Source organism: Elephas maximus, chromosome 12, assembly GCF_024166365.1.
Source record: "Elephas maximus indicus isolate mEleMax1 chromosome 12, mEleMax1 primary haplotype, whole genome shotgun sequence".
NCBI classification, from domain to species: domain Eukaryota; kingdom Metazoa; phylum Chordata; class Mammalia; order Proboscidea; family Elephantidae; genus Elephas; species Elephas maximus.
In genome coordinates, this window is record NC_064830.1 from 53,248,228 (window position 1) to 53,276,183 (window position 27,956).

Consider the following 27,956-nt stretch of genomic DNA (forward strand, 5'->3'; position numbering starts at 1 on the left):
CCCCTTGATAAGAATTTTGCCTTAACTCCAGGGGCTACCACATCTCTTTGATTGGGTCTAAATTTCACATCTCCTCTGTAAGGCATCAAGATACATTATGCAGCTTGTCATCTTGTGCCTCCTCAAATACCTATCATAACTGCTTCTTCCTGTTAGTCTGAAAATTAATTTAATTGCTATAGCAAAGCTTGTTTCATACCCCCCACCTTGAAACCGAAAACCAAGCCTGTTTCCATCAAGTCTATTTGGACTCGTAACAACACTATCGGACAGAGTAGAACTGCTCTGTAGGGTTTCCAAGGAACACCTTGTGGATTTGAACTGCCAGGCTTTTGATTAGCAGCTGTAGCTTTTAACCACTATGCCACCGGGGTTTCCATTTCATCCCCAGGCCTCTGAAATTGATTAGAGTAATACCAGTGGTATCCCTAAAAGTCATTAGTGTACTGTGTCTTCAAAGGTGTGTATGAAATGCCTACACCATGTAGGGGTAAAACATTCAAAAACAAAAAAAAACTCATTGCCGTTGAGTTAGTTCCAACTGATAGAGACTTAATAGGGCAGGGTTGAACTGCCCCATAGGGTTTCCAAGGAGCAGCTGGTAGATTTGAACTGCTGACCTTTTGATTAGCAGCCACTGTACCACTAGGGCCCAAAGGCATTTGAAGGTGTATATGAAATGCCTACACCATGTAGGGGTAAGGCATGGTTCATCAAGGAGCATGCATATGTGTCAGCTGGGACACCAGGCAGACACGTGAAACACTGACAGATATCGGGGCTAAATGATGTGATGCACCCTGAGCACTGATGGCCTTCAGAAGGGAAAAAAGTCTAAGGGTTGGAGGGGGATCCGTAGGTGGTGCAGACAGTTTGCACTCACCTGCTAACCTACCCACCCAGTGGCACCACAGAAGAAAGGCCTGGCAATCTGCTTCCATAAAGACTACAGCCAAGAAAACCATTTGGAGTTCCACTGTGTAATATATAGGGTTGCCATGAGTCTGAGTTGACTCGATGGAAATGAGTTTGGAGTTTTTTAGGGTTGGAGGAGCTAGGAAAGGTTTTAGAGAGGAGGGACTTGAGCTAGTCTTTGAAGAGGATAGGATGGAGAAATGTGAAAATTGAGGATGGGTCAAGGAGGGTTGTTGAAGAGAATTGTACATACCATTGTGGAAAACAAATGAGACAAATTAATAAAATGTGTATTTAACTTCTTAATTAAGACTTTGCATTTATTCCTATGATTTAATGATATATTGGAAATTTATATTTCCTAAAAATATTTGTAATATGAAAATCAATGAGAAAATAGGAAATGATCTGTAGAAATTTCTTTATTTGGTGAGTTTTTGGGAAAGCATTTTTTAATATTGTCATACCACTTTAATTTTTTTTTTTTCATGGTACTTATCAACTTTGGCCCAAGTTTAACTTCATTATTTTTCCATTGTTTATCTGTTCTGGTTTTGCAAGTCACCTTCCTGAACTGTTTCACTTTGTTTTGTTTTTGTGCTTGTCTAGTATGATTCAGCTTTTATGTTTTTTCTTTCTACATATACATTGTTCATCTTGGCAGTGTTGAGGGTAAGTTAGTTTTTTTCCCCAGGATTGGGTTAAATAGTGTTTCTTTAAGATCACAGATAATTAGAGCTAGAAAAGACTCAAGCCCATCTGGCCCAGGGATACAATGAATGAGTTTCACCCCTTTCGGCAATTCTCATCTGTTGGTAGTGACTGCTTGGGGATTGAGGGGAATTTGCCCTCAGGGGTAAAGGCTGTGTTTGATTTGCAGTTTGTCATAGATATGGCGGGCCTATTGTAGAACAGGTGCCATATTTTGGCTAGCCTTCATCTAGCCCAGAAACTGAGAAGTAAAGTGACTTGCTCAAAGTCACCAAGCCCTTAGGTACTGTAGATCTACTGACCCCTTGTTCAGTGTGGGGAGCTAAGTGCTTGGCTTTTTCTCCCAAAGAATTTTGGTGTTCCCTATAGGTTTTGTTGGTTTTATTGTTTTTCCTCCTTGGTCTCTGTGGTGATTGGATTAGTGAAGGCCTCTATAATCTCCATGGTATTCCTCAGGCAGTCTAAAGATAGAGCCCTGTCTATTCTAGCAAAGAAAAGGAGTTCAAGTCCCATAGTCTAAAAGAAAGAAAAGCTTTCTTTTCATTTCTTTTTAACTGAAGGTTTTCCTCATTAAAATTTAAAAACTTACTACGATCTTATCCCCATTACAATCCATCCAGACCCACTGTCCCCTATAAAACAACAACAACAACAAAAAGTAGAATTTTATTAGGAAGAAGAGAGTTTGTTGGTTCAAAAACAAAATCTGGTCTGGAACGATTAAAACACCAGTAAAGTGAGACTGGGTAGGAGGACATCTTAGTATTTAGTATGGTATTTTAGACATTTACTTACTGTACCATTTGATATTTTTGGCCAAGGTAATGCATTATTTTGCAATTAATCAACACAAACAATAGTAGTAAGTGTGTACGTATATCAGTATTTTCTGATCATTAATCTAGGCAATCTTCATATTAAAAATATTCTAACATAGTCCATATCTTCTGGGCTTATTTTGGCAGTTTAAATTAGTTTTGGTAATCCCTTAGAGCACTTTCTTCTATGTTAGAACAAAACCTTACCTTTTTAAAGTCTCCAGAATGCTGGGATTGCTTTCATACAAAATGTTTTTGTACTTCCATAAAACAAAACTAGACTAAAGGGGTACAGCAGCCCAGGGGCAAGAACTAGATGGAGAAGGGGACAGGGAAACTGGTAACAGGGAATCCGGGGTCGAGAGGGGAGAGTGTTGACATGTCATGGGGTTGTTAACCAATGTCATAAAACAATATATATACTAACTATTTGATGAGAAACTAGTTCTGTAAACCTTCATCTAAAGTACAATAAAAAGAAAAAAAGTTTTTGTGCCTTAAAAACCAAACCAAACCCAGCGCCATCGAGTCGATTCGGACACATAGCAACCCGATAGGACAGAGTAGAACTGCCCCATAGAGTTTCCAAGGAGCGCCTGGCGGATTCGAACTGCTGACCCTTTGGTTAGCGGCTGTAGCACTTATCACTACGCCACCCGGGTTTTTGTGCCTTACTGTTTATCAGCGGATCTACTGACTGATGACAGTCGTGAACATCTTCATTTAAGCACACTTTGTTGAGCGTAGTTGATTTCTCCCAGCAGAGTTTCCTCATTGGGGGGTTTGTTTACATAAACACCTTCTCAGTGAACAGTGATGTGCTTCTCAATCTTTATTATGGCTTAATTGTGGATGTATATCATTGCTAGAAGGTAGAGTTTTTGCCCTCAGATGTGAAGTGGGAGTGGAGAAATAGAAAAAGTGAAGAAAAAGTGATGGCTTCCCAATGCATCGGTTGAGTCATGCCCAGTAATGGAATTGGCAGGAGAGGGTCCAGGGGGACAATCAGAGTTACTTCTGCTATTTGACCAACTTTGCTGGTCACCACTTTTATAATTTGAGAGACACCAATGGTGTATCCAAAGAAAATTTAAAAGTACTAGCTTTGTAGCTACACTTAACATTTAATTTACAATCCAACATTACAGTCTCTGTGCCCAGTTCGTGCCCTATCCTTGATCCTTGTCATCTCTTAAATTCTGGTTTGAGAAACATTTCGGAAGGGGGTAGGGGAAGAGAACAAGAATCTGTCCTATACAATTTTTTCAATTTCTCTTCTTCTCCTTCCCATGGTCCCTTTCCTCTGCCTATGCCCTACCCCTCCAGTCCAGCACTACCCACCCAACCCCAGGGCAGTACATTAAATGTGATAGGCACTTAATAAATGTAGGCAAATATATATTGATTTGAAGATGATAAAGTTGAAAAGAATTTCTGAATTCAGAAGATCCATCAGAAAATGAAGCTAAAAATCTGGTCTGAAGTCCCAAGGAATTCAGAAGGGATAAAACTGAGGAAAGATGTTACGGTTTACTTTTTGTTCATTGCATAAAATTCAGCTTGCTGTTAGCATGATTTCTTTAAATCTAGCCTAGTTTATTTTAGGATTTTGTATATAGTTCAGTGCTTACTAACTTGGTGGATAAAGAAATTCATGCAAGAGGAAGGTTGAGTCATGCTTCCCTTTCGGAGAGAGAGAGAAAGAAAACCCATTTCTCTCCATTATGCACTTGGACTGGATTCAGCATTTTGATTGATGGTTGAGCTCTGATAAGCCTTCCCTGCAGGCCACCTCGTATCATATTTGGTTTTGTCGGTAGTATGACTGGTGGAAGACTCGTGGGTTACCAGCATGGATAAAGAGCTCTGTAACCCCATAACCCCAGAGACTTGCTCACATGATGTGGTTTCTATTTTAAGATTTTTTGAGTTTTCAGCAACTTCTAAAAAAGCTTCAGCATTTCCTAGTCTACCCAGTCTATTAAACAAACAGACCAAAAAGATGAAACTGAGTATGCTAAGGGTGCGGCTATTGCAGCATTTATCTTTGGTATGCACAGAGGTAGGTTCCCCTCTGGCCTTGCCTTGGCTCCCTCAGATGCCACAACTCCATAGGGAAGAACTAAAAAGAGAAGAGGTGGGATAGGACTGGGAGTTGGTTTGGCTGCTTTAAGCCTGAAAAGGAGGTGGGGTGATCTTATGAAAGCCACAGAATCTCTCAGTAGGATCTTGTGAAAGATTGTTCTTAAAGCGATATGAGTAACCTGTTAAGTATTTTCTTGTAATAGTCACAGAAATGATCTGACTGCTTTCTACTTTAAGTTTGACTTCAGTAACCTGCTTCCAGTTAAATCTCTTCTTTATTCTGGCCCGGGAAAGTTTTCCTGGACTGCCTTCAGACTTCAGATTTTATTCTCTTTCCTTGTGCTTTTGAGGAGCCCTGATATGCATTGGTTAAGAGCTATGGCTGCTGATCAAACAGGTTGGCAGTTCGAATCCGCCACGTGCTTCTTGGAAACCCTATGGGACAGTTTTACTCTGTCCTATAGGGTTGCTATGAATTGGAATCGACTCAACGGCAACAGGTTTCGTTGTACTTTTGAGATCCTCTGTTGATCTCATTTAAAAAAAAACTCAAGGTGATGTCAGTAGCAATAGCAGGAAAGGCAGGCTACTTAACTAATCTCATACTTGGGTTGGTTAGTTACCATGGAAATTTTGCACAAAATGATCAACCACCAATTCCCCAGACTTCCATGTGCACAGCAGCCACCTCTCTCAGATGTGCCCCTGCATCTGGTTCAATTATCACGTCCAAAAAAACTACAAAATTATTCTTTAATGTACTGTCTTTTAGATTTCACTGTATACACAAATTAGTGAACCTAGCAGAAGGATAGATTTAACATCTAATTTATATCCTTTATAAATGTCTTATATCTTATAATACTTTGTTGTTGTTGTTGTCATGTGCCATCGAGTTGGTTCCGACTCATAGCAACCCTATGCACAACAGGATGAAACACTGCCCGGTACTGAGCCATCCTTACAGTCATTGTTATGCTTGAGCTCATTGTTGCAGCCACTGTGTCAATCCACCTCGTTGAGGGTCTTCCTCTTTTCCGCTGACCCTGTACTCTGCCAAGCATGATGTCCTTCTCCAGGGACTGATCCCTCCTGACAGCATGTCCAAAGTATGTAAGACACAGTCTCGCCATCCTTGCTTTAAGGAGCACTCTGGCTGCACTTCTTCTAAGACAGATTTGTTTGTTCTTTTGGCAGTCCATGGTATATTCACTATTCTTTGCCAGCATCACAATTCAAAGGTGTCAATTCTTCTTCGGTCTTCCTTATTCATTGTCTGGCTTTCCCATGCATATGATGCGATTGAGAATACCATGGCTTGGGTCAGGTGCACCGTAGTCTTCAAGGTGACATCTTTGCTCTTTAACACTTTGAAAAGGTCCTTTGCAGCAGATTTACCCAATGCAATGCATCTTTTGATTTCTTGACTCCTGCTTCCATGGCTGTTGATTGTGCATCCAAGTAAAATGAAATCCTCCACAACTTCAATCTTTTCTCCATTTATCATGATGTTGCTCATTGGTCCAGTTGTGAGGATTTTTGTTTTCTTTATGTTGAGGTGCAATCCATACTGAAGGCTGTGGTCTCTGATCTTCATTAGTAAGTGCTTCAAGTCCTCTTCCCTTTCAGCAAGGAAGGTTGTGTTATCTGCATAATGCAGGTTGTTAATGAGTCTTCCTCCAATCCTGATTCCCCGTTCTTCTTCATATAGTCCAGCTTCTCGTATTATTTGCTCAGCATACAGATGGAATAGATATGGTGAAAGAATACAACCCTGACGCACACCTTTCCTGACTTTAAACCAATCAGTATTCTCTTGTTCTGTCTGAACAACTGCCTCTTGATTTATGTAAAGGTTCCTCATGAGCACAATTAAGTGTTCTGGAATTCCCATTCTTTGCAATGTTATCTATAATTTGTTATGATCCACACAGTCAAATGCCTTTGCATAGTCAGTAAAGCACAGGTAAGCATCCTTCTGGTATTCTCTGCTTTCAGCCAGGATCCATCTGACATCAGCAATGATATCCCTAGTTCCACATCCTCTTCTGAACCAGCCTGAACTTCTGGCAGTTCCCTGTCAATATACTGCTGCAGCCCTTTTTGAATGATCTTCAGCAAAATTTTGCTTGTGTGTGATATTAGTGATATTCTATAATTTCCACATTCAGTCGGATCACCTTTCTTGGGAATAGGTATAAATATGGATCTCTTCCAGTCAGTTGGCCAGGTAGCTGTCTTCCATATTTCTTGGCGTAGACGAGTGAGCACCTCCCTTGCTGCATCTGTTTGTTGAAACATCTCAAATGGTATTCCGTCAATTCCTGGAGCCTTGTTTTTCACCAGTGCCTTCAGAGCAGCTTGGACTTCTTCCTTCAGTACCATCGGTTTCTGTTCATCTGCCATCTCTTGAAGTGGTTGAATGTAGACTAATTCTTTTTGGTGTAATGACTCTGTGTATTCCTTCCATTGTCTTTTGATGCATCCTGCATCGTTTAATATTTTCCCCATGGAATCCTTCACTATTGCAACTTGAGGCTTGAATTTTTTCTTCAGTTCTTTCAGCTTAAGAAATGCCGAGTGTGTTCTTCTCTTTGCTTTTCCATCTCCAGCTCTCAAAATGAGAAGCAACAGCTGCAAACATCCATTAATAATTGGAACTTGGAATATACGAAGTATGAATCTAGGAAAATTGGAAATCGTCAGTCTACTTCTGAAAAGCATTAGCCAGTGAAAACCTTATGAATAATTGTCTGATATACTGCTGGAATATGAGCCCCCCAGGTTGGAAGGCACTCAAAAGATGACTGGGGAAGAGCTGCCTCCTCACAGTAGAGTCGACCATAATGAGGTGGATGGAGTAAACCTTTCGGGACCTTCATTTGCTGATGTGACACGACTCAAAATGAGAAGAAACAGCTGCAAAAATCCATTAATAATAAAAAATGAAATGGAACACATAAACATCGATATCCTAGGCATTAGTGAGCTGAAATGGACTGGTATTGGCCATTTTGAATCGGACAATCATATAGCCTACTATGCTGGGAATGACAGCTCAAAGAGGAATGGTGTTGTATTCATCATCAAAAAGAAAGTTTCAGTCTACCCTGAAGTACAACGCTGTCAGTGATAGGATAATATCCATACGCCTACAAGGAAGTCCAGTTAATACAACTATTATTCAAATTTACGCACCAACCATTAGGGCCAAAGATGAAGAAATAGATTTTTATCAGCTGCTGCAGTCTGAAATGCAATCAAGGTGCATTGATAATTATGGCGATTGGAATGCGAAAGTTGAAAAATAAGAAGGATCCGTAGTTGGAAAATACGGCCTTGGTGATAGAAACAATGCCGGAGATTGAATGATAGACTTTTGCAAGACCAACGACTTCTTCATTGCAAATACCTTCTTTCACCAAAATAAGCGGCAACTGTACACATGAACCTCGCCAGATGGAACACACAGAAATCAAATTGACTACATCTGTGGAAAGAGATGATGGAAAAGCTCAATATCATCAGTCAGAACAAGGTCAGGGTCCGACTGTGGAACAGACCGTCAATTGCTCATATGCAAGTTCAAGCTGAAACTGAAGAAAATCAGAGCGAGTCCACGAGAGCCAAAATATGACCTTGAGTACATCCCATCTGAATTTAGAGACCATCTGAAGAATAGATTTGATGCATTGAACACTAGTGACTGAAGACCGGATGAGTTGTGGAATGACATCAAGGGCATCATCCATGAAGAAAGCAAGAGGTCATTGAAAACACAGGAAAGAAAGAAAAGACCAAGATGGATGTCAGAGGAGACGCTGAAACTTACTCTCGAATGTTGAGCAGCTAAAGCAAAAGGAAGAATTGATGAAGTAAAAGAACTGAACAGAAGATTTCAAAGGCATCTCGAGAAGACAAAGTAAAGTATTATTATTATGATGATACTTTAAAAGTAATCATACACAACTAAAACAATGGGTTTCATTATTTTTTAACAGAAAAGATTCTTATTTTAAATAGTAATATAAAAAATGGATTTTTAATATCTTTTTTTCTGCTTTAGATGAAAGTTTACAGCTCCTTAGTTTCTAATTCAAAAATTTATACACATTTTTTATGACATTGGTTGCAATCCCCACAATGTGACAGCAGTCTCTTCCTTTCCACCCTGAGCTCTTCATGTCCACTTGTCCAGTTCCCTTGTTCATTCCTGCATTTTTGTCTTGCTTTTGGGCAGGAGTTGCCAGTTTATAGGCCTGTCTAATCTTTGTCTAAGAAGTGGGCTTTGGGGGTGGTTTCAGTTCTGAGTTAGAGTGTGGCAGGGGGGCATATTCTCTCAGGTTCTGCCAGTCTCTGTGATAAGATCCTATCATCTGTAAATAGAGATACTTTTACTTCTTCCTTACCAGTTTGGATGCCCTTTATTTCTTTCTCTAGCCTGATTGCTCTGGCTAGGACCTCCAGCACAATTCTGAATAAGAGTGGTGATAAAGGGCATCCTTGTCTGGTTCCTGTTCTCAAGGAGAATGCTTTCAGACTCTCCATTTAGGATGATGTTGGCTGTTGGCTTTGTATAAATGCCCTTTATTATGTTGAGGAATTTTCCTGGTGTTCATATTTTGCTGAGTGTTTTTCAGTTGTCTTTTCTTCAACTGATAAGATCATGTGGTTCTTGTCTTTTGTGTTATTTATGTGGTGGATTACATTGTTTTTCTAATGTCGAACCACCCCCACATACCTGGTATGAATCCTACTTGGTCATGGTGACTTATTTTTTTGATATGTTGTTGAATTCTATTGGCTAGAATTTTGTTGAGGATTTTTGCATCTATGTTTATGAGGGATTCTGGTCTGTAATTATCTTTTTTTGTGGTGTCTTTACCTGGTTTTGGTATCAGGGCTTCATAGAATGAGTTTGGGAGTATTCCATCCCTTTCTAACTTCTGAAATACATCTGGTACTAGTGGTGTGTACTCTTCTATGAAAGTTTGGAAGAATTCTCCAGTGGAGACTTCAGGGCCAGGGCTTTTTTTTTCTTTTTGGGAGTTTTTTAAATTACCTTTTCAATCTCTTGTTATAGGTTTATTTAGTTGTTGTATCTCTGTGTTAGTTTAGATAGGTCCTGTGTTTATAGAAATTTGTCCTTTTCCTCTAGGTTTTCAAATTTGTTGGAGTACAATTTTTCATAGTATCCTGTTATGATTCTTTTAATTTCATTTGGGTCTGTTGTGATATCGCCCATCTCATTCCTTATTCGGGCTATGCTTCCTCTCCTGTTTTTCTCTTGTCAGTTTGGCCAATAGTTTATTGATTTTGTTGATATTTCAAAGAACCAGCTTTTGGTCTTGTTAACTCTTTCAATTGTTTTTCTGTTCTCTATTTCATTTAATTCTCTGGTTTTTGTTATTTGCTTTCTTTTGGTGCCCAAGGGCTTGTTTTGCTGCTCTTTCTATTTGTTCGAGTTGTAGGGTTAATGTTTTGATTTTGGCCCTTTCTTCTTTTTGGATATGTTCATTTGTTGCTATAAATTGACTTCTGAGCACTGCTTTTGCTGTGTCCGAAATGTTCTGGTAAAATGTGTTTTCATTCTCATTTGAATCTATGAATTTCTTTATTCTATCCTTGATTTCTTGTATAACCCAGTAGTTTTTGGTATTGTTCAGTTTCCATGTATTTTTTTTTTTCCTTGCTTTTTCAGTTATTGATTTCTACTTTTATGGCTTTATAGTCAGAAAAGATGCTTTGGAATATTTTGATTTTTGGATTCTTTTAAGGCTTGCTTTGTGGCCTGATATGTGGCCTTTTCTGGAATATTCCATGTGGGCTGGGAGAGAAATTATACTTGGGTGCTGTTGGGTGGTGTGTTCTGTATATGTCTGTAAGATTAAGTTGGTTGATAGTGTGTATTTTTTCCTTTAAGCACACATTTTCAAAACAATGTTTTTTCCTTGAAAGAGGCTACTCCCCCGTGTATATCTCTGCTAATATTGATTCAGAAAATAATGTTCCTCTAAACAATTTATGGGGCAGTTCACAGTGAAACAAGCATGCCTTAAACATACTGTGCTTAGGGAGAGTACTCCGATAGCAATACATTGAAAATCTCTTGATGGAAAAATTTTACTTTAGCACATATTTTCACTTCTTTTCCTCTAGAACTCAGTTATTAGAAATTCTAAATTCTATCAACTAGCTGTTTTGATGGATTTGAATTTTATTCCTCTCCCTTTTTTCCCCAGTTTCTTTTTGGTCAACAAAAGACAAAAGGTAAAGCCAATGAATGATCCATAAAGGCAGGGTATGATAAATGGACAAAGAATAATATATGACTAATGGAAATTTTATTTTATTTAATCTAATAATGGATCTAAATAGGTGGAGATGACTTAATTTTTTTTTAATTCTTTTCCAATAGTTTTAAGAAAAAGTAGAAATCACTTCCTCCTGTACTGAATATTGCAAAAATCAAGCGGCTTCCTACACTGCTCATTATGGCACTGCCATTCCAGAAGGACTTAGAGAAGTACAAGGACCTTGATGAAGATGAGCTCCTTGGCAGTCTGTCAGAAATAGAACTGAAGCAACTGGAAACTGTTCTCGATGATCTTGACCCAGAGGTAGGTTCTAGGTAACAAAGAGAAATGAAACAACTTTTCATATTCTTTGAGACAAAGTAGCTGCCTTCAGCAGTTAGTTTTTTCAGAACATTCTCCTGGTCCCACCCACTCTCCTCCTCCTCTTTATCTAAATGAACTTGCTTTTTGCTTCCTCCCCAGCTCCTCCATGTCTTCATTAATATGAGCATTCTAAACTCTTCCCCAACATCCTCATTTTGAAACTTCTGTTGAAATTTTCTCTGTTCTAAGAAATCTTTTCTGTCTGTGCAGAGAGGTATGTTTTTGATAAAATGCAGCAAGTGATTAACTCTTTTATATGTGCCAACGTCTGGGCTTCTTCAGAGCTTCTATACCAGATTCGCTCCAGCACAGAGCATCTCTTGAAGGTCCTTCGTGACTTGAAACCTATCATTACCTTTCTGAAAGATACTGACGAAATTGAGTAATTTTCTAGTGATTGGTAGAATAAACCTAAGTAGGCTTTCAGCAGTACTGCAGCCTACCGTGGAGCAGACCTGAATATATGTTTTAATATAGGAAGTGATACTTTTTGTCTTACAAATTACACAAGGCTGAGGTAGAGAACCTTGGCTTACTGTGGATTGTTATTTCCGTGTGTGTACGTGCGTGCGTGCGTGCGTATGTAGAGCCTGATACTAATGGCTGCTTAACCTGAAGGTAATGGTTACTTGCTAGGTTACTTTTCTTTACCACATGTTTCTTTATGCCAAGACATTGTTTTTTTTAATTTTCATTGTGCTTTAACTGGAAGTTTACAAATCAAGTCAGTCTCTCATACAAAAATTTATATACACCTTGCTATATTACTCCTAGTTGCTCTCCTTGTAATGAGACAGCACACTCCTCCTTTCCACTCTGTTTTCATGCCAATTCAGCCAGCTTTTGACCTCCTCTGCCCTCTCCTCTCCCATCCAGACAGAAGCTGCCCACAGAGTCTCATGTGTCTACTTGATCCAAGAAGCTCCCTCCTCACAGTATCATTTTCTATTCCATTGTCCAGTCCAATCGCTGTCTGAAGAGTTGGCTTTGGGAATGGCTCCTGTCTTGGGCTAACAGAAGGTCTGGGGATCATGACCTTCGAGGTTCTTCTAGTCTCAGTCAGACCATAAAGTCTCGTCTTTTTATGAGAACTTGAGGTCTGCATCCCACTGCTCTCCTGCTCCCTTAGGGGTTCTGTTGTGTTCCCTGTCAGGGCAGTCATCGGTTGTAGCTGGGCACCATCTAGTTCTTCTGGTCTCAGGCTGATGTAGTCTCTGATTTATGTGGCCCTTTTGGTCTCTTGGGCTCATAATTACCTTGTGTCTTTGGTGTTCTTCATTCTACTTTGCTCCAGGTGGGTTGAGACTAATTGATGCAACTTAGATGGCTGCTTGCTAGCATTTAAAACCTCAGACACCACTTTCCAAAGTGGGATGCAGAACCAAGACATTGATTTTTAGTATCTTTTACGGATTGAGGTAGTTTCTCTATGTTTTTGTTACTGCCACACATTTATTTCCTGCTGGAACATATTTTGAAAAAAAAAAAATTTTTTTTTTTTTTTTTTCACAATTACACTCCTGTCCTGAGCATTACTTCTTTCTGTCCCTGTACTCAAAAAGCTGAGTACCCACCTGAAGCCCAGGGACACGGCACTGGTTATGAGTATCTCAGCGTGCCCTGTACATGTGTAGCCTGTTGACAGTGATTGCTGCAGCTGTATCCTAGTGTGTATGTATATATACATACACATACCTGCAAAAGTTGAACCTTTCACATTGTTTAAACACAAGTAAGTAAACATTAATCTCTGATATATCATGTATTGTATACATGTTTTACTTATGAGAAAGGTTATTAGAAGAAATAAGATGTATCTAGTCTTTTAACATTCTTTTTTAATAAAATTATTCTCTCTTTACAGTCTGTACTGAGTAGTTATTAAGCGTTAAAAAAACTATTTCTTTATTACCATACCAGAAAATTTAGAAACTAAAGGATGTTTCCTACTAGCAGCATACTTTCTAAAGGAAATGTATACATGCGTATTTTAATAATGATGTAAGTTAATTCTTCCTAATCAAAAAAAATCTTTGATTTATTTTTTTCATTGCTGCCCCCAAATCCGGTGATGACGTGTTTAATGCTTACCCCACATTCTAGTTTCTAATTCTTGCTTATTCTCGTCTATAATTCTTTCTTACACGGGTAATTTATGGAAACACGTTGCATTGGCATCCTTGGTGGTTATAATGACTGATTCATTCTCTTCGGCAGAATGCCCTTCTGCCTGCAGGGTTCCGACAGAAGAACCAGACATCAAAGTCTGCCACGGGACCATTTGATAGAGAACACCTCCTTTCATATCTGGAGAAGGAAGCATTGGAGCATAAGGACAGGGAAGACTATGTGCCCTACACTGGAGAAAAAAAAGGTATGCACAGAATTTTGAAGTCATTATTTGATAGCAGTTGATTTTTTTATTAGGTAGGTATGAAGAAAGTGATATTTTTAGAGGTACATCATTGGTAATCTTAGAGACGTGATACTCTTGACATAAACATTTATTAGATATTTTAGACCTTTCATTTACGTTTTTCCTTAAGTTGGACAGTAAGTTTCTTGTTAATGATTTTTTGTGAGGTTTTATTACACAATGATTTTGTATAAAGTTCTTTAGCTCCCTACTCTAATAAATGTGTGTTTAGGTAAAAATTTTAATTCACTGTTATGGAATACAAATGTTATCAAAGCTCTGTTCTGTTCCAACTCCTATCTTTATAGTGGAATACTGTAAACCAACTCATGCCATATTTTCAAAACTTTTTTAAAAGGCTATCCTACAGCCTTCCTTAGTAATTCATGCTAACAATTGTTAATGCTTCATAACTATTACTTTCAGGAGATTTTTCTAATCCGGGTCCCTCCCATTGCAGTGTTTGATCCTGCGTATCCTCCATGAAGACAGAGTGCACTTGTGTTTTTAAAAATCTTACCTATAGTAGCACTTAACATGAAATAGGTTAACTTTCTTAGCTTTCAAAGCAAATACTAGTTAATTCAGGCTTTTCATGTGGCTCCTACTGTCTGACTTTTTAGGTCTAGTAATAACTCAACTTCCCAGTACTGAAAACTAATAAACTGAATTATTAGGCTGTGGCCAGACTGTAGCCAGCTGTGAATACACGTTTGCCTAAGAAGCCAAATTCTACTTGCACTCTTATTTAGGGCATCGTGTATGGAGTGCTAAGGATGGCAGCAGTAGTAGAGCTGATGATCAACTCTACCGGGCACTATTTTGCACCTGAATCCTTAGCCCAGGCAGGAAGAATAGGTTAGAGCATAAAACTTTCTCCTAGTGAGGCTTTGGCTTTTTATTTGGGAAGAAAGCCCCCCTCAAGAATTTTGGTATGTATCTTAACTGTCTATGTCACATGGCTACCCCTTAGCTGCAGGAGAAGGTAGTAAGTTCTATTAACATTCTTGCATTTATAGTGGAGGTTCCACAAGGTCTGCGTCAGGCTTTTTCGAAATTATCTTTTATCCCCTGCCCTTCCACTCTTTCTTTAGACTCCACCTTTTCTTCATTTTCAGTGAGAATCACTCCTTAAAAAAAAAAAAAAACTGTTAAAGATGAACTTGTCATATCCCTCAGGTGTTTTGGACCAGAAAAATGGTTGAAAGTCAATGCCAAGTTTTGGAGTGTGGAGAATCACAAAGATAGGCAAGAGCATCAGTTCTTTTGCATTTTCCATAGGAAAGATTGCCAGTTATATTTTGGTCTGTATTTATAGCCATACCTGAAACACAGAGTTTATAACTTTAATTCTTTTTATATAGAAAAAACATAATTTTATGAGAACAAATATTAACTGATTACCATTTACTGTCATGTGTGCTTCAGGTAGACTCTGGGGGTATAATTAGGAAGACTGGAAATAGAGAACAAAGAGAAATGTAAGAAAAAAATATGGCATTTGAGGACAAGAGGAAAAGAAAATGAGAGATATGAAAGAGAACTGCATTTGTCCTAAGCTGACCAGGAATCTTCCCAATATGCTCTTGTTTCATAATCTGCAGTTACCTAGGTAAAGATTTTGACGGATTAGAGGAAGTGGAAAAGAAAGTAGCAAAGAATTGTGGAAAATAAGGAAATATGGGAGGGAAGAAATGATAGAGGCAAGGAATAAGGAACAAATGTATCAATAAGAAAAAATGATATATCCTCAACTATAGTGTAACAGTTTTTATTTCCTTTCGTATCTTTTTTTAAATTGTGCTTTAAGTGAAGTTTACAATTCAAGTCAGTTTCTCATACAAAACTTACACACACATTATTAGGTGACCCTAGTTGCTCTGCCTATAATGTGACAGTACACACCTTCTTTCCACCCTGTATTTCCCATGTCCATTCAACCAGCTCCTGTCCCCCTCTGCCTTCTCATCTCACCTCCAGACAGGAACTGCCCACATAGTCTCATGTGTCTACTTGAGCTAAGAAGCACACTTCTCACCAGTATCGCTTTATATCTTAGTCCAGTCTAATCTTTTGTCTGTACTGTCGGTTTGAGGAATGGTTTTAGTTTTGAGCTAACAGAGTGTGGGGGCCGTGACCTCTGGGGTCCGTCCAGTCTCAGTCAGAACCATTAAGTCTGGTCTTTTTACTAGAATTTAAGGTCTGCATCCCACTTTTCTCCTGCTCCATCAGGGATTCTCTGTTGTGTTCCCTGTCAGGGCAGTTATTGGTGGTAGCCCGGCACCATCTAGTTCTTCTGGTCTCAGGCTGATGGAGTCTCTGGCTTATGTGGCTTTCTGTCTTTTGGGTTCATATTTTCCTTGTGTCTTTGGTATTCTTCATTCCGCTTTGGTCCGGGTGGGTTGAGACCAATTGATGCATCTTAGATGGCCGCTTGCTAGTTTTTAAGACCCCAGACGCCACTCGTCAAAGTGGGATGAGGAACATTTTCTTAATACACTTTGTCATGCCAGTTGTCCTAGATGTCCCCTGAAACCATGGTTCCTAGACCCCCGCCCATGCTACTCTGTCCCTTGAAGTGTTTGGTTGTATTCAGGAAACTTCGTAGCTTTTGGTTTAGTCCAGCTGTGCTGACTTCCCCTGTGTTGTGTGTTGTCCTTCCCTTCATCCTTTTCTATCTTTTTAAAACTTTATCTTATTTTTTGCTTTAGATTTTAGATTTATAAGAAAAAAATGAAGGGGAAAAAACAAAAGAGTACCTGCTGAGGCTTCTTATGTACAACCAAACATCTCATGGGATTTGATTCCTTGGTTTGGAGGTTTAGGGTCATGGTTTTATGGGACATCCCAGTTAATTGGCCTAATAATATGTTTAGTGCTTCTGTTCTACCTCCTAGTTTGTTGTGTAGTGTTCGGAGTCTTAAAAGTTTATAGGCGGCCATTCAAGGCACAACAATTGGTCTCTGTTCACCTGAAATAACAGAGGAAGAAGGAGAGTCAGGAATAGGAGGAGGATATAGAATATGTGGCTAATTGCCTCCATGAACAACTTCCTCTTTTGCCATCAGACCAGAAGAACTAGATGGTGCCACGCTACCATTACTGAACATTTTGATCAAAGATTCACAGAAGAATCCTGATCAAAAAGGGGGTGGGGATGTAGAACAGAATTTTAAATTCTAATGGACTCTTGACTTTCTGGAGCCATGGAGGGTGGATGAACCTCTGAAACTATTGCCCTGAGATAATCTTTAAACCTTAAACCAAAAATATCCCCTGAAGTCTCCTTAAAACCAAATGGTAGTTTAGCTTAACTAATAAAGAATATCTGTCTTGAGCATTATGCTCTTTTAAGATCTGTCGGGATCAAATTGACAACAGCAATTCAAGAGATTAGATAGGAACTTCAGGGGACAGTGAGTTTATGTTAATGGGGAGAAACAATTTGGAAAAGGAGAGTGAGAATGATTGCACAACTTGAAAAATGAAATTACTGTCACTGAATTGTACATATGGAAATTGTTGAATTGGTGTGTGTTTTGCTGTGTATATTCTCAGCAACAACGAAAAATGAAATTACGAAAAACAGAAAAAATGGAAGTAATTGATTTAAAAAAGCAAGTAATTTTGCATTCAAGATACAGTAGTTTTCTTTTTATGTTTAGTATTTTTACTGCCTCTTTTAAATATATTTATCCATTAAATACTGCTGGTGGGCAGCTATGATGCAGAGATTAAGACCATGGCATTATTTTAGATAAGGAACTTGATATTGAAGTATAACATGCTTACAGAAACTGCACAAATCATAAGTGTACAGCTCAATGAATTACAAAGTTAAGACACCCATATAATCATCACCTAGGTCAAGACTTTATCAGCACCTCCAGAAGGCCCCTTTGGGCTCCCTCTTGCACACATTTTCTTCCCTGCTTCCCAAAGGTAACCTGCAATGTAGTTTTAAATACAGTAGGTTAGTGTTGCTTGTTTTTGAGCTTTATGTAAGTAGAATCATATAGTCTGGGTTGTAATTTATGTTGTAAGATTCATGCTGCTGCATGTTAGCAGTAGTTTCTTCATTTTCATTGCCATATATTCTCCTACTATATGATTATAACACAATTTATTTATCCATTCTACTGTTGGTGAACATTTAGGCTGTTTCCAGCTTTGGCTGTTATAAGTAATGCTGCTATGAACATTCTTGTACATGTCTTGTGGTGTGTGTATATGTGTTCATTCTCATTTCTGTTAGGAGTGGAGTTGTAGAGTGTGTATTTTGAGTTTTAGTAGATATGCCCCACAGTTTTCCAAATGGTTGTACCACTGTATGCTTTCACCAAGAGAGAATGAAAATTCACGTTGCCCCAGATCCTTGACAAATTTGCTGTTGTTACTCTACATTCTGGTAGGTATGTAATGGTATCTTTTAATTTGCATTTCCCTGATGACTAATGAGGTTGAATAATTTTTTAGATACTCTTTGGATCAGTGAATAGCTTCTTTTATGAATTGCCTGTTCGGACCTGTTGCTCATTTTTCTATTGGGCTGTACATTTTTTTCTTACTGCCTTTTAGGAGTTTTTAATAAACTCTTGATACAGACCCTCTGTCAGGTATATATATATATTGCAAAATCTACTCTGTGGCAAAACATAGATTTTGATGTTAGAGAGGTTCAAAACAGTTCATCCATTTAAAGTGTACAATTCAGTGACTTTTAGTAGATTCACAGAGCTGTGCATTCATTACTACAATCAATTTTAGAACATTTTTATCGCTCCCAGAAGAAATCCTGTACCCCTAGCACCACACATCCCCCACAAGTCTCACAGCCCTGGGCAACTATTAATTTACTTTTTGTTTCTATAGATTTGGCTATTCTGGACATTTCATATAAATGGAATCATACGATACGTGGTCCTCTGTGGCTGACTTCTTTTACTTAGCATAATTTAGAATTTGTCCATGTTGTAGAATGTATCAGTACTGCATGTCTTTTTATTGCTGAACAATATTCCATTGTATAAAAAACATTATTGAATGCCTGCTGAGTGTCATGGAGGAGTGGTCCAGAACCACAGAGATAAGTTTTTGAGTTTCAGCAATCCATCTAACAGAAGCAAATGCCACCACCCAAGATTGGCCAAGGTCAAGCCTTAACAGCATGTCACTATGCCATAGTCCTGAAGGAGGGAGAGTTCCTCTTCAACAACTGTGGGACTTAGATAGAACTCTCCTTTGAAATATAGCTAAAAGCCAAAAAGTCTTTTAGTCTAGAAGCTAAAAGTCTTCTCAGATCCACCCTAGTCCCTCATCCTTAAATCAGCCTTGGGTATCCTTAGTCACATATTAGCTTTCCTTTCTCTGGGTCTTATCTCCAAGATACTGATCACATTCTAGAAGATCCTTGGAATAATTCATCTATATCTTGTTAGCATACCTCCCAATCAAGCTAAACATGAATTCTGTCCTTACTAATAGCTCTGAAAACCCAGAAGTTTGTTGTTTTAAGATGTCTTTCCCATGACTCTTTGCCCTCAACACCTGGGTGGAGTCCCAGTTTTTTTACTTAATGGCTATTTCAGAGGAGAAATAGACTCCCAGACTGATGATACCTTCCCAGACAGTAGAGGTTCTCCTTATTTTTCATTAAAACACTAACAAACCTATCTCTGTTGAAAGGAAAATGTTTTACTTCTTTGGACCACTTGGGCTATTTAGAATCCATAAAATGCATCACTGGCTTCTGAGCTAAATCATTTTTCATACTGAAGCTGACTGGTCTCAGAGTTCACTACCTATGACCATATTAGTTTTCTGTGCCAGCGAGTGGTATAGCAGTGTCACTTAGTTCCTTGAGCTCTTTCCAAGTCATAGGCCAAGGTCACATAGTGATTTCTAACAACAAGTTATTTTTTCATTCTTTTTAATTTTTAACAATATTTTTTTTCAGTGGAGGTTTACACGGCAAATTAGGCTCCCCTTCAACAATTTTCTGCACAAATTGTTCAGTGATATTGATTACATTTTTCAGAGTCTGTCAGCATATTTATTATTTCCGTTCTGGTTGTTCCATTTCTAGTAATCTAGTTTCCTTGCCCCTTTGCCTTCTCATTGCTTTAGAGTAAATGTTGACTGTTTGGTCTCATATAGATGCTTTTTCAAAGGAGCACAGTACTCACAAGTTATATTCTTTATTTTATAAGCCAATCTGTTATTTACCTTAAAAGGTGAGTTCAGGGAATACGTTATTTTTAAAAATCTCTCAGGTGACTACTCAGTTTTATTTAAAAAAAAAAAAAAGGAAACCATTAAAAGAATTAGTTATTCAATCATTAGCATTGACTACTTTATCAAATACACACACTCCTCACTTATCAACATGGTTAGATTCCAAAAATCAAGTTAGTTTGTTATGTGAAAATCAGCATTATACACAAGTGGAGGATTTTTGTGTGTGTGTGTGTGTTTTCAGACCATTCGTCTGATTTTTTTTTTTTCCACTTAGAAAACATGATCATAGAAATAATACCAGCTGAGATTTACTGATGTGCTCATCACTGTGACAAGTCCAGTTTTGGATTATTCCTCTGCAGAGAAGGAGCCTTGGAGGGGACAAAGCTTGGCTTTGTAACTAGAGGGCCAACGGCTTAACCACTTCCCCTTCCTCCTGTGCTGGATCAGAGCTTCCCTCGCAGAGCTGCTTCCAGGGCTCCACTTCCACCTGTGCAAACCCTGTGTTCGTGATCCTGAGTTTGCTCTGCCCTCCAGGCCTGGCAAATCAGTGAGGCTCAGCGCTTCCTTGACGGTGCTGGGAGCCTGGCCGAGCACCCAGCCCCACCAGTGAAGGCTTCAGGACCAATTTGGCTCACTTTGGGATGTTATTAAACTCCCACGCATCTCTTCCAAATGCCAATGCCTCTTTCTTTCCTCCCTTCCTGCCCCTCAGTAATTTTCAGCTGCAGGGCCTCGGGTCGCATAGGAGCTGGAAACCCAGAATAGGCGCCCTCTGGCTTGGTGCTGCCTGTGCATCCACTTGGAGTCCGTGGCCATGGAGGAGGCTGGCCCCATGCAGCAGCTGCATGCGGTGCCCCTGCTGGCAGGAGGGAGCATAGCGTACTGGGCAACATGGCCCAGCTTTCTGGAGGCTGCCTGGAAACCCTCTTCAAAGGAGAGGGCACTCCACAGCCATTGCTGCATTAATGCACAAAATAGTTGAATAGTAGATTTTTTTATTATTGTTGTAAATGTATAATGTCAGATAACAAAATAGTTGATAAGTGAGTAGATGTAGAGTTACTAAATGACAATTAAACCCGCTCCTCACTTACCAACATGTTTAGGTTCCAAAGACCAAGTCATTATGTAAAAACCAGCAACATGCAAAAATGGAGGATGACCACATCAGCTCACAAAGTGGAAGATGACTGTATCATTACATAACTGCCAGATCACATCATTGCATAACTACCAAATTACATCATTATATAACTGCCAAACCACTGAGAATTATGGCCCAGCCAAGATGACACATAACCTTAACCATCAAAGCCAGCAATACTCTCACTTCAGTGTTCTTTACTGCCAGATATACATTGTTAATGTGCAAAATAGATAGTAGATTTTTTACTGTTGTCGTAAATGCAAAATATTGAATAAGATAGTCGATAAGTGAGGAGTAGGTGTAATTATACTTGTTATGCTACTCTTTCCCTCAAAGGCACACTTTGTTTCTGAAGCTAAAATTACACAACCGGCCATGGCAGAGGGGAACCCAATAAAACTGGAAATTGCATGTTTTAGGATTTTCCGTATTGACCAAGTACAACAACTTTATATTCATGCCAAATTCTATCTTTCTAGATCATCTCAAAATGTTTTAAAAAGACAGACTGAGGACACTTGACAGTTAAAATATGTAGGTAAATTAGTAATTACATTTCATGATTTGTGAAGTGATTGTTTATAATTTTACCTTTTACAAAATTGAAAGAGCATGTCAACATCTGAGAAGAAGGTATTAATCCTAATTAAGTGAAGTTCAAGGCGTTATGTCTTAGATGCGTTTTGGGAGCATTTTGTCCTACACTAGTAAATGTTCTACTTTTAATACTGTAATTTTATTAACAGCAAAAAAGAAGGCATTAGGCAGCTAGTAAGGACAGAGCTAACAGAAGGTATATTAAGGACTGTTTTTAAGTGCATTATTTACAGTTACCGTTAGGTGTTGAGTCGGTTCTAACTCATAGTGACCATGTGTACCACAGAATGAAACACTGCTCAGTCCTGTGCCATTCTCATGATCGTTGTTATGCTTAAGCCCGCTGTTGCAGGCACTGCATCAATCCATCTCATTGAGGGTCTTCCTCTTTTCTGCTGACCCTGTACTTTACCAAGCATGGTGTCCTTCTCCAGGGACTGACCCCTCCTGATAACATGTCCAAAGTATGTAAGATGCTTTTAAGGAGCATTCTGGTTGACTTCTGCCAAGACAGATTTGTTTGTTCTTTTGACAGTCCATGTTGTTGTTGTTAAGTGCCGTTGAGTTGGTTCCGACTCATAGGAACCCTATGCACACCAGAACGAAACACTGCCCGGTCCTGCGCCATCCTTACAATCGTTGTGCTTGAGCTCATGGTTGCAGCCACGGTGTCAATCCACCTTGTTGACGGTCTTCCTTTTTTCTGCTGACCCTGTACTTTGCCAAGCATGATGTCCTTCTCCAGGGACTGATCCCTCCTAACAACATATCCAAAGTATGTAAGATGCAGTCTCGCCATCCTTGCATCTAAGGAGCATTCTGGTTGTACTTCTAAGACAGATTTGTTCGTTCTTTTGGCAGTCCAAGGTATATTCAATATTCTTCGCCAACACCACAAATCAAAGGCATCAGTTCTTCTTTGGTCTTCCTTATTCATTGTCCAGCTTTCACATGCATATGATGCAGTTGAATATGTCATGGCTTGGGTCAGCAGCACCTTAGTCTTCAAGATGACATCTTTGCTTTTCAACTCTTGGAAAGAAGTCCTTTGCGGCAGATTTACCCAACGCAATGCGTCTTTTGATTTCTCGACTCCTGCTTCCATGGCTGTTGATTGTGGGTCCAAGTAAAATGAAATCCTTGACAACTTCAGTCTTTTCTCTCTTTATCATGATGTTGCTCATTGGTCCAGTTGTGAGGATTTTTGTATTCTTTATGTTGAAGTGTAATCCATACTGAAGGCTGTGGTCTTTGGTCTTCATCAGTAAGTGCTTCAAGCCCTCTTCAGGTTCAGCCAGCAAGGTTTTGTCATCTGTATATTGCAGGTTGTTAATGAGTCTTCCTACAATCCTTCCCACAGCCCAGCTTCTCAGATTATTTGCTCAGCATACAGATTGAATAGGTATGGTGAAAGGTTACAGCCCTGACACGTACCTTTCCTGACTTTAAAGCACACAGTATCCCCTTGTTCTGTCTGAACAACTGCCTCTTGATCTGTGTAAAGTTTCCTCATGAACACAATTAAGTGTTCTGGAATTCCTGTTCTTTGCAATGTTTATTTACAGTAGGCTCCACAAATACACCTTTTAAATTAATATAAATTTAATAAGCTCATGGTGTCATGGTATCAGTGGAAATGTTTTTTCTTTGTGTCTGCTGGGTTCAAAGTGTCGAGAAGCTCGTCTAAATGTTTAAGAAAATTAAAACAACATATTTCCAGTATATGTTCCTTTTACTTAAAAAATACAGTGTTAAAGTGTTGGAAATTTGTAGCTTTTTACCTTTTCCTCAGAATTTTGCAAAAATATTTAACTGAGACACAGACCAAGAGTGAGAGTGTTCATCTAGCTCTTGAGAATATGCAAATGCACAGAGGGTTGACACTACAGCTGGTTAATATTTCTCATCATATTTTTACATATCTTGAGTATTCTAGGAGCCCTGGTGGCACAGTGGTTAAGAGTTTTGCTGATAACCAAGTGGTTGGCAGTTTGAATCCACCAGCCACTCCATGGAAACCCTATGGGGCAGTTCTACTCTGTCCTGTAGGGTCGCTATGAGTCAGAATTGACTTGATGGGATCACATTTGGTGTTTTATTATTTTTTTTAAATATTCTAACTTCAAGATAGATAAACCTTGTCATGAATTTGTCACTTAAAGAAATTTGCCCCAGTGTTTATTTAATATTTCTCACTCAATTTCCTTTTGCTTTGATTTCCTGAACAGCTCCTTCCCATTCCTAACATCACACTTCATCATTACCTAGGTTATTCCTGAGTGTCCCTTATTTCATGGAGGGACCAGATCAGCGGCTGGCACTTGTGCACTACATTGAATTAGGCATACCACCTAATTCCATATGAGCTGTTTACTTACCTTGGTTGGGCTCCTCCCTTTCTGGCAAAGCACTCCTATTCTTATTGGCCTTGACCCTTGGGATACAGCCATCTATGTTTTGTCTTGTTTTTCCTTCTCCACCCTGAGAATGGAACGCCCTTAAGTTTCCTTCCCAGGAATCCCACATGCCCCACCCTACTTACTAAAGATGAGGTTAACCAGGTTGCCTTAAACTAGGTACTTCTCATATACTTTCCAAGTTCTTTGGAGCCCTGGTGGCATGGTGGTTAAGAGCTATGGCTGCTAACTAATAGGTCAACAGTTTGAATCTACCAGCTGCTCCTTGGAAGTCCTATGGGGCATTCTCTTCTGTCCTGTAGGGTCACTATGAGTCAGAATTTATTGGATGACAACAGGTTTGCTTTTTGGTTTTTCAAGTTACTGATTCACAATAGCCATAGCTTTCCAGAAAACTTACTGTAGTCACACTTATTCTAAAACAAGTTTCTCTAACCCTGTTATATATATGATTTGAGGAAAGACAGGCCTGATCCTTTAGTAAGCCAGAAAGAGCCTGGTTATAACCTGCCTAAATCCAAGGGATTATGTAACTGCCAGTGAGCAATTGTTTTCCACTAAGTGCAAGATAAAAACTGCCTCTTATTTTTGTAGTCATGTTGTATGAGCTCTGAATGTTGAGAAGTGGTTTTCCTGGGTGCTGCAGTTGATACCTGAAATGCTCGCTTAAACTCACCATGCAGATGGCACATCCTTTTCAGACTGCTCACTTTATATCCTTTGATGATTCGCTTGTTATTCCTTTGGGTGAGGAATTAGCCTGATGGATCTCCACTCATCTTTGTCCTTCCTGCTCTCTTACTTATGTTATTTTCCTTATCTGGTATGTTCTCGCTCACCTCCACTGCCTAGTTCATCTCTTACATTAAGACCCTGTTTTGTGGGAAACTTTCCCTGAATAAATACACGCACTCTAGATATTCCTGTCCCATCGACATTTCTGTATAAAATTTAAATACCATGGAGTACTGCTTTTTATTGTTCTAGAATCATGTACTATGAGACTCTGTTATTAGATTTTATTAGTTTAGGATTGTTATGTCCTTTTAATGAATTGACTCCTTTGCCATTATAAAATGACCTTCTTTATCCCTGGTAATATTCTTCGTTCTAAAATCTACTTTGTCTGATATTAATATAGCCAGTCTTGCTTTCTTTTGATTAGTGTTAACGTGGTGTATATATTCTGTTTGTCCCATTGTTCTTTGTTTCCTTTTCCTCTTTTTTCATTTGTTTAATTGAATTTTTTTTATGATTCCATTCAGTCTCCTTTAGTGGCTTATTAGCTGTAACTCTTTGTTGTTATTTTAGTGGTTGCTTAGGGTTTATAGTGTATGTCCTTATCACAGTCTATCTTCAAGTGACATTATAACACTTTACATATAGTATAAAAAAGAACTTTAAAATAATATACTTTGATTTTTCCCCTCCTGACCTTTGTGCTATTGTCATACTTTCATGTAAGTTATAAACCCCGTAATACATTGTTACTAATCTTCTTTAAATAATTATCCTTTAAAGAGATTTAAATAATAAAACAATTCTTAGATTTATCCATGTAGTTACCATATTCAGTGCTCTTTGTTCCTTTGTATGAATCCATGTTTTCATCTGATTATCATTTTCCTTTTCTCTGAATGACTTTAGCATTTTTTGTTTGTGGGTCTGTTCGCAATGGATTCTTTCAGCTTTTGTATGACCAAGATATCTTTATTTTGTTTTTGAAAAAGTATTTTGCTGAATATAGAATTTGACGTTGATGGCTTCCTTTCAGGAATCCATGAGTGGCTCGAACAGGTCACGCTCAGCTGCTAACCGAAAGTTTGATAGTTCTAACCTACCCAGAGATACCTCGGAAGACAGGCCTGGTGATCTGCTTCCAAAAGGTGACAGCCTTGAAAACCCTATGGAGAGCAGTTCTACTCTGAAACACGTGAGGTCTCCATGAGCCAGAGTCAGCTCCACAGCTACTGGTTTGGTTCAGTTTTTTAGTTTCCTTTCAGTACTTTAAAGATGTTCTTCACTGTCTTCTCACTTGTATTGTTTCCGACAAGAAATAGCTTTCATTTTTATCTTTGCTACTCTGTGCATAATGTGTCTTTTTTTTTCTGACTGCTTTGAACAAGGAAACCCTGGTGGGGTAGTGGTTAAGTGCTGTGGCTGCTAACCAAAAGGTCAGCAGTTTGAATCCACCAGGCGCTCCTTGGGAACTCTGTGGGGCAGTTCTGCTCTGTCTTATAGGGTTGCTATGAGTCGGAATCGACTCGACGGCAATGGGTTTGGTTTTGGTGGGTTTGCTTTGAACAGTTTCCTCTGTATCGCTGGTTTTGAGCAATTTGATTATGGTGTGTTTTGGTGTAGTTTTCTTCATGTTCTTTGTCGTTTGGTGTCATTGAACTTCATAAATAAGTGGGGTTATCAAATTTGGAAATTTTTCATCAAAGTTGGAAATTTTTCAAATTTTTTGTGTCATTCTTTTTCTCTCCTCTCCTTTGGGAACTCCAATTACACGTGCATTAGGCTGCTTGAAGTTATGTCACAGCTCGGTGATGCTCTGTTCACTTTTTTCTTATTCTCTTTTTTTCCCTGTGTTTCATTTTGGGTAATCTTACTGCTATATCATCAAATTTGTTACTTTTTTCTTCTGTGAGGTTTAATCTGTCATTAATCCTGTCCAGTGTATTTTTTTTTTTTAATCTCAAATATTGTAGTCTTCATTTTCATTGTACTTTGATTTGGGTCTTTTTAAAAGTATCTTCCATGTCTCTACTTCTTTTTGGTAAGTGACATTTTTTTAAAATAATATTCTGTTTTCAGTGAAGGTTTAACAGCAGTTTAGGTTCCCATTCAACAATTTCTGCACAAGTTGTTCAGTGACGTTGGTTATATTCTTCACAATGCGTGAACATTCTCATTTCCATTCTGGTTGTTTCATCTCTCTATTTTTTTGAACATATGGAATACAATTATAGTGACTTTAATGTCCTTGCTTATTTTATCTTCGATAGATTTTTTTTTTCCCCCTTCTCCTTATGGATCAAGGTTTCCTGTTCTTTGCTTGCTGGCAATTTTTGATTGGATAAAAGACATTGTGAATTTTACCTTGTTGGATGCTGGATATTTTTGTTTCACTATAAATATTCTTGAGTTCCATTCTGCAACACAATTAGTTATCTGAAAATAATTTGATTCTTTAGGGTCTTTTTAAGATTTGTTAGATGGAACTGGAGCAGTATTCAGTATAGGGTTAACTATTTCCCACTACTGAGGCAAGACCCTTCTGAGTTCCCTACCCAAGATCTCATGAATTGTGAGGTTTTTCTTTTGGCTGATGGGAATATTCAAAGGCGGCTCTCTACAGATCTCCAGATTTCCCTCTCTCTGCAGCTCTATCCTCTCTGGTACTGTGTCCTGCAAATGCTAACCACTTTGGTCTTTCTAGATCTAGACTGCCGGAAGATGAACCTCCCAGGTTGGAAGGCACTCAAAAGACGACTGGGGAAAAGCTGCCTCCTCACAGTAGAGTCAACCTTAATGACAAGGATGGAGTAAAGCTTTCGGGGCCTTCATTTGTGTTGTGGCACGACTCAAAATGAGAAGAGACAGCTGCAGACATCCATTAATAATTGGAACCTAGAATGTACAAAGTATGAATCTAGGAAAATTGGAAATTTTCAAAAATGAAATGGAACGCATAAACATCGATATCCTAGGCATTAGTGAGCTGAAATGGACTGGTATTGGCCATTTTGAATCAGACAGTCATGTAGTCTACTATGCCAGGAATGATAACTTGAAGAGGAATGGTGTTGCATTCATCGTCAAAAAGAACATTTCAAGATCTATCCTGAAGTACAGTGTGGTCAGTGATAGGATAATATCCATATGCCTACAATGAAGACCAGTTAATATGACTATCATTCAAACTTA

General features: G+C 38.8%; 1 protein-coding gene across 1 annotated transcript in view; it reads left to right on the plus strand.

Moving 5' to 3' along the window:
- Window positions 1-27,956, plus strand: part of TMOD3 (tropomodulin 3) — a 76,366-nt gene that overhangs the window by 13,135 nt on the left and 35,275 nt on the right. The window contains exons 2-3 of the mRNA XM_049904830.1: window positions 10,948-11,149; window positions 13,427-13,583. Coding sequence (XP_049760787.1) covers window positions 11,024-11,149; window positions 13,427-13,583 — 283 coding nt within the window. The 5' untranslated portion in view covers window positions 10,948-11,023. The remainder of the gene's footprint in view (window positions 1-10,947; window positions 11,150-13,426; window positions 13,584-27,956) is intronic.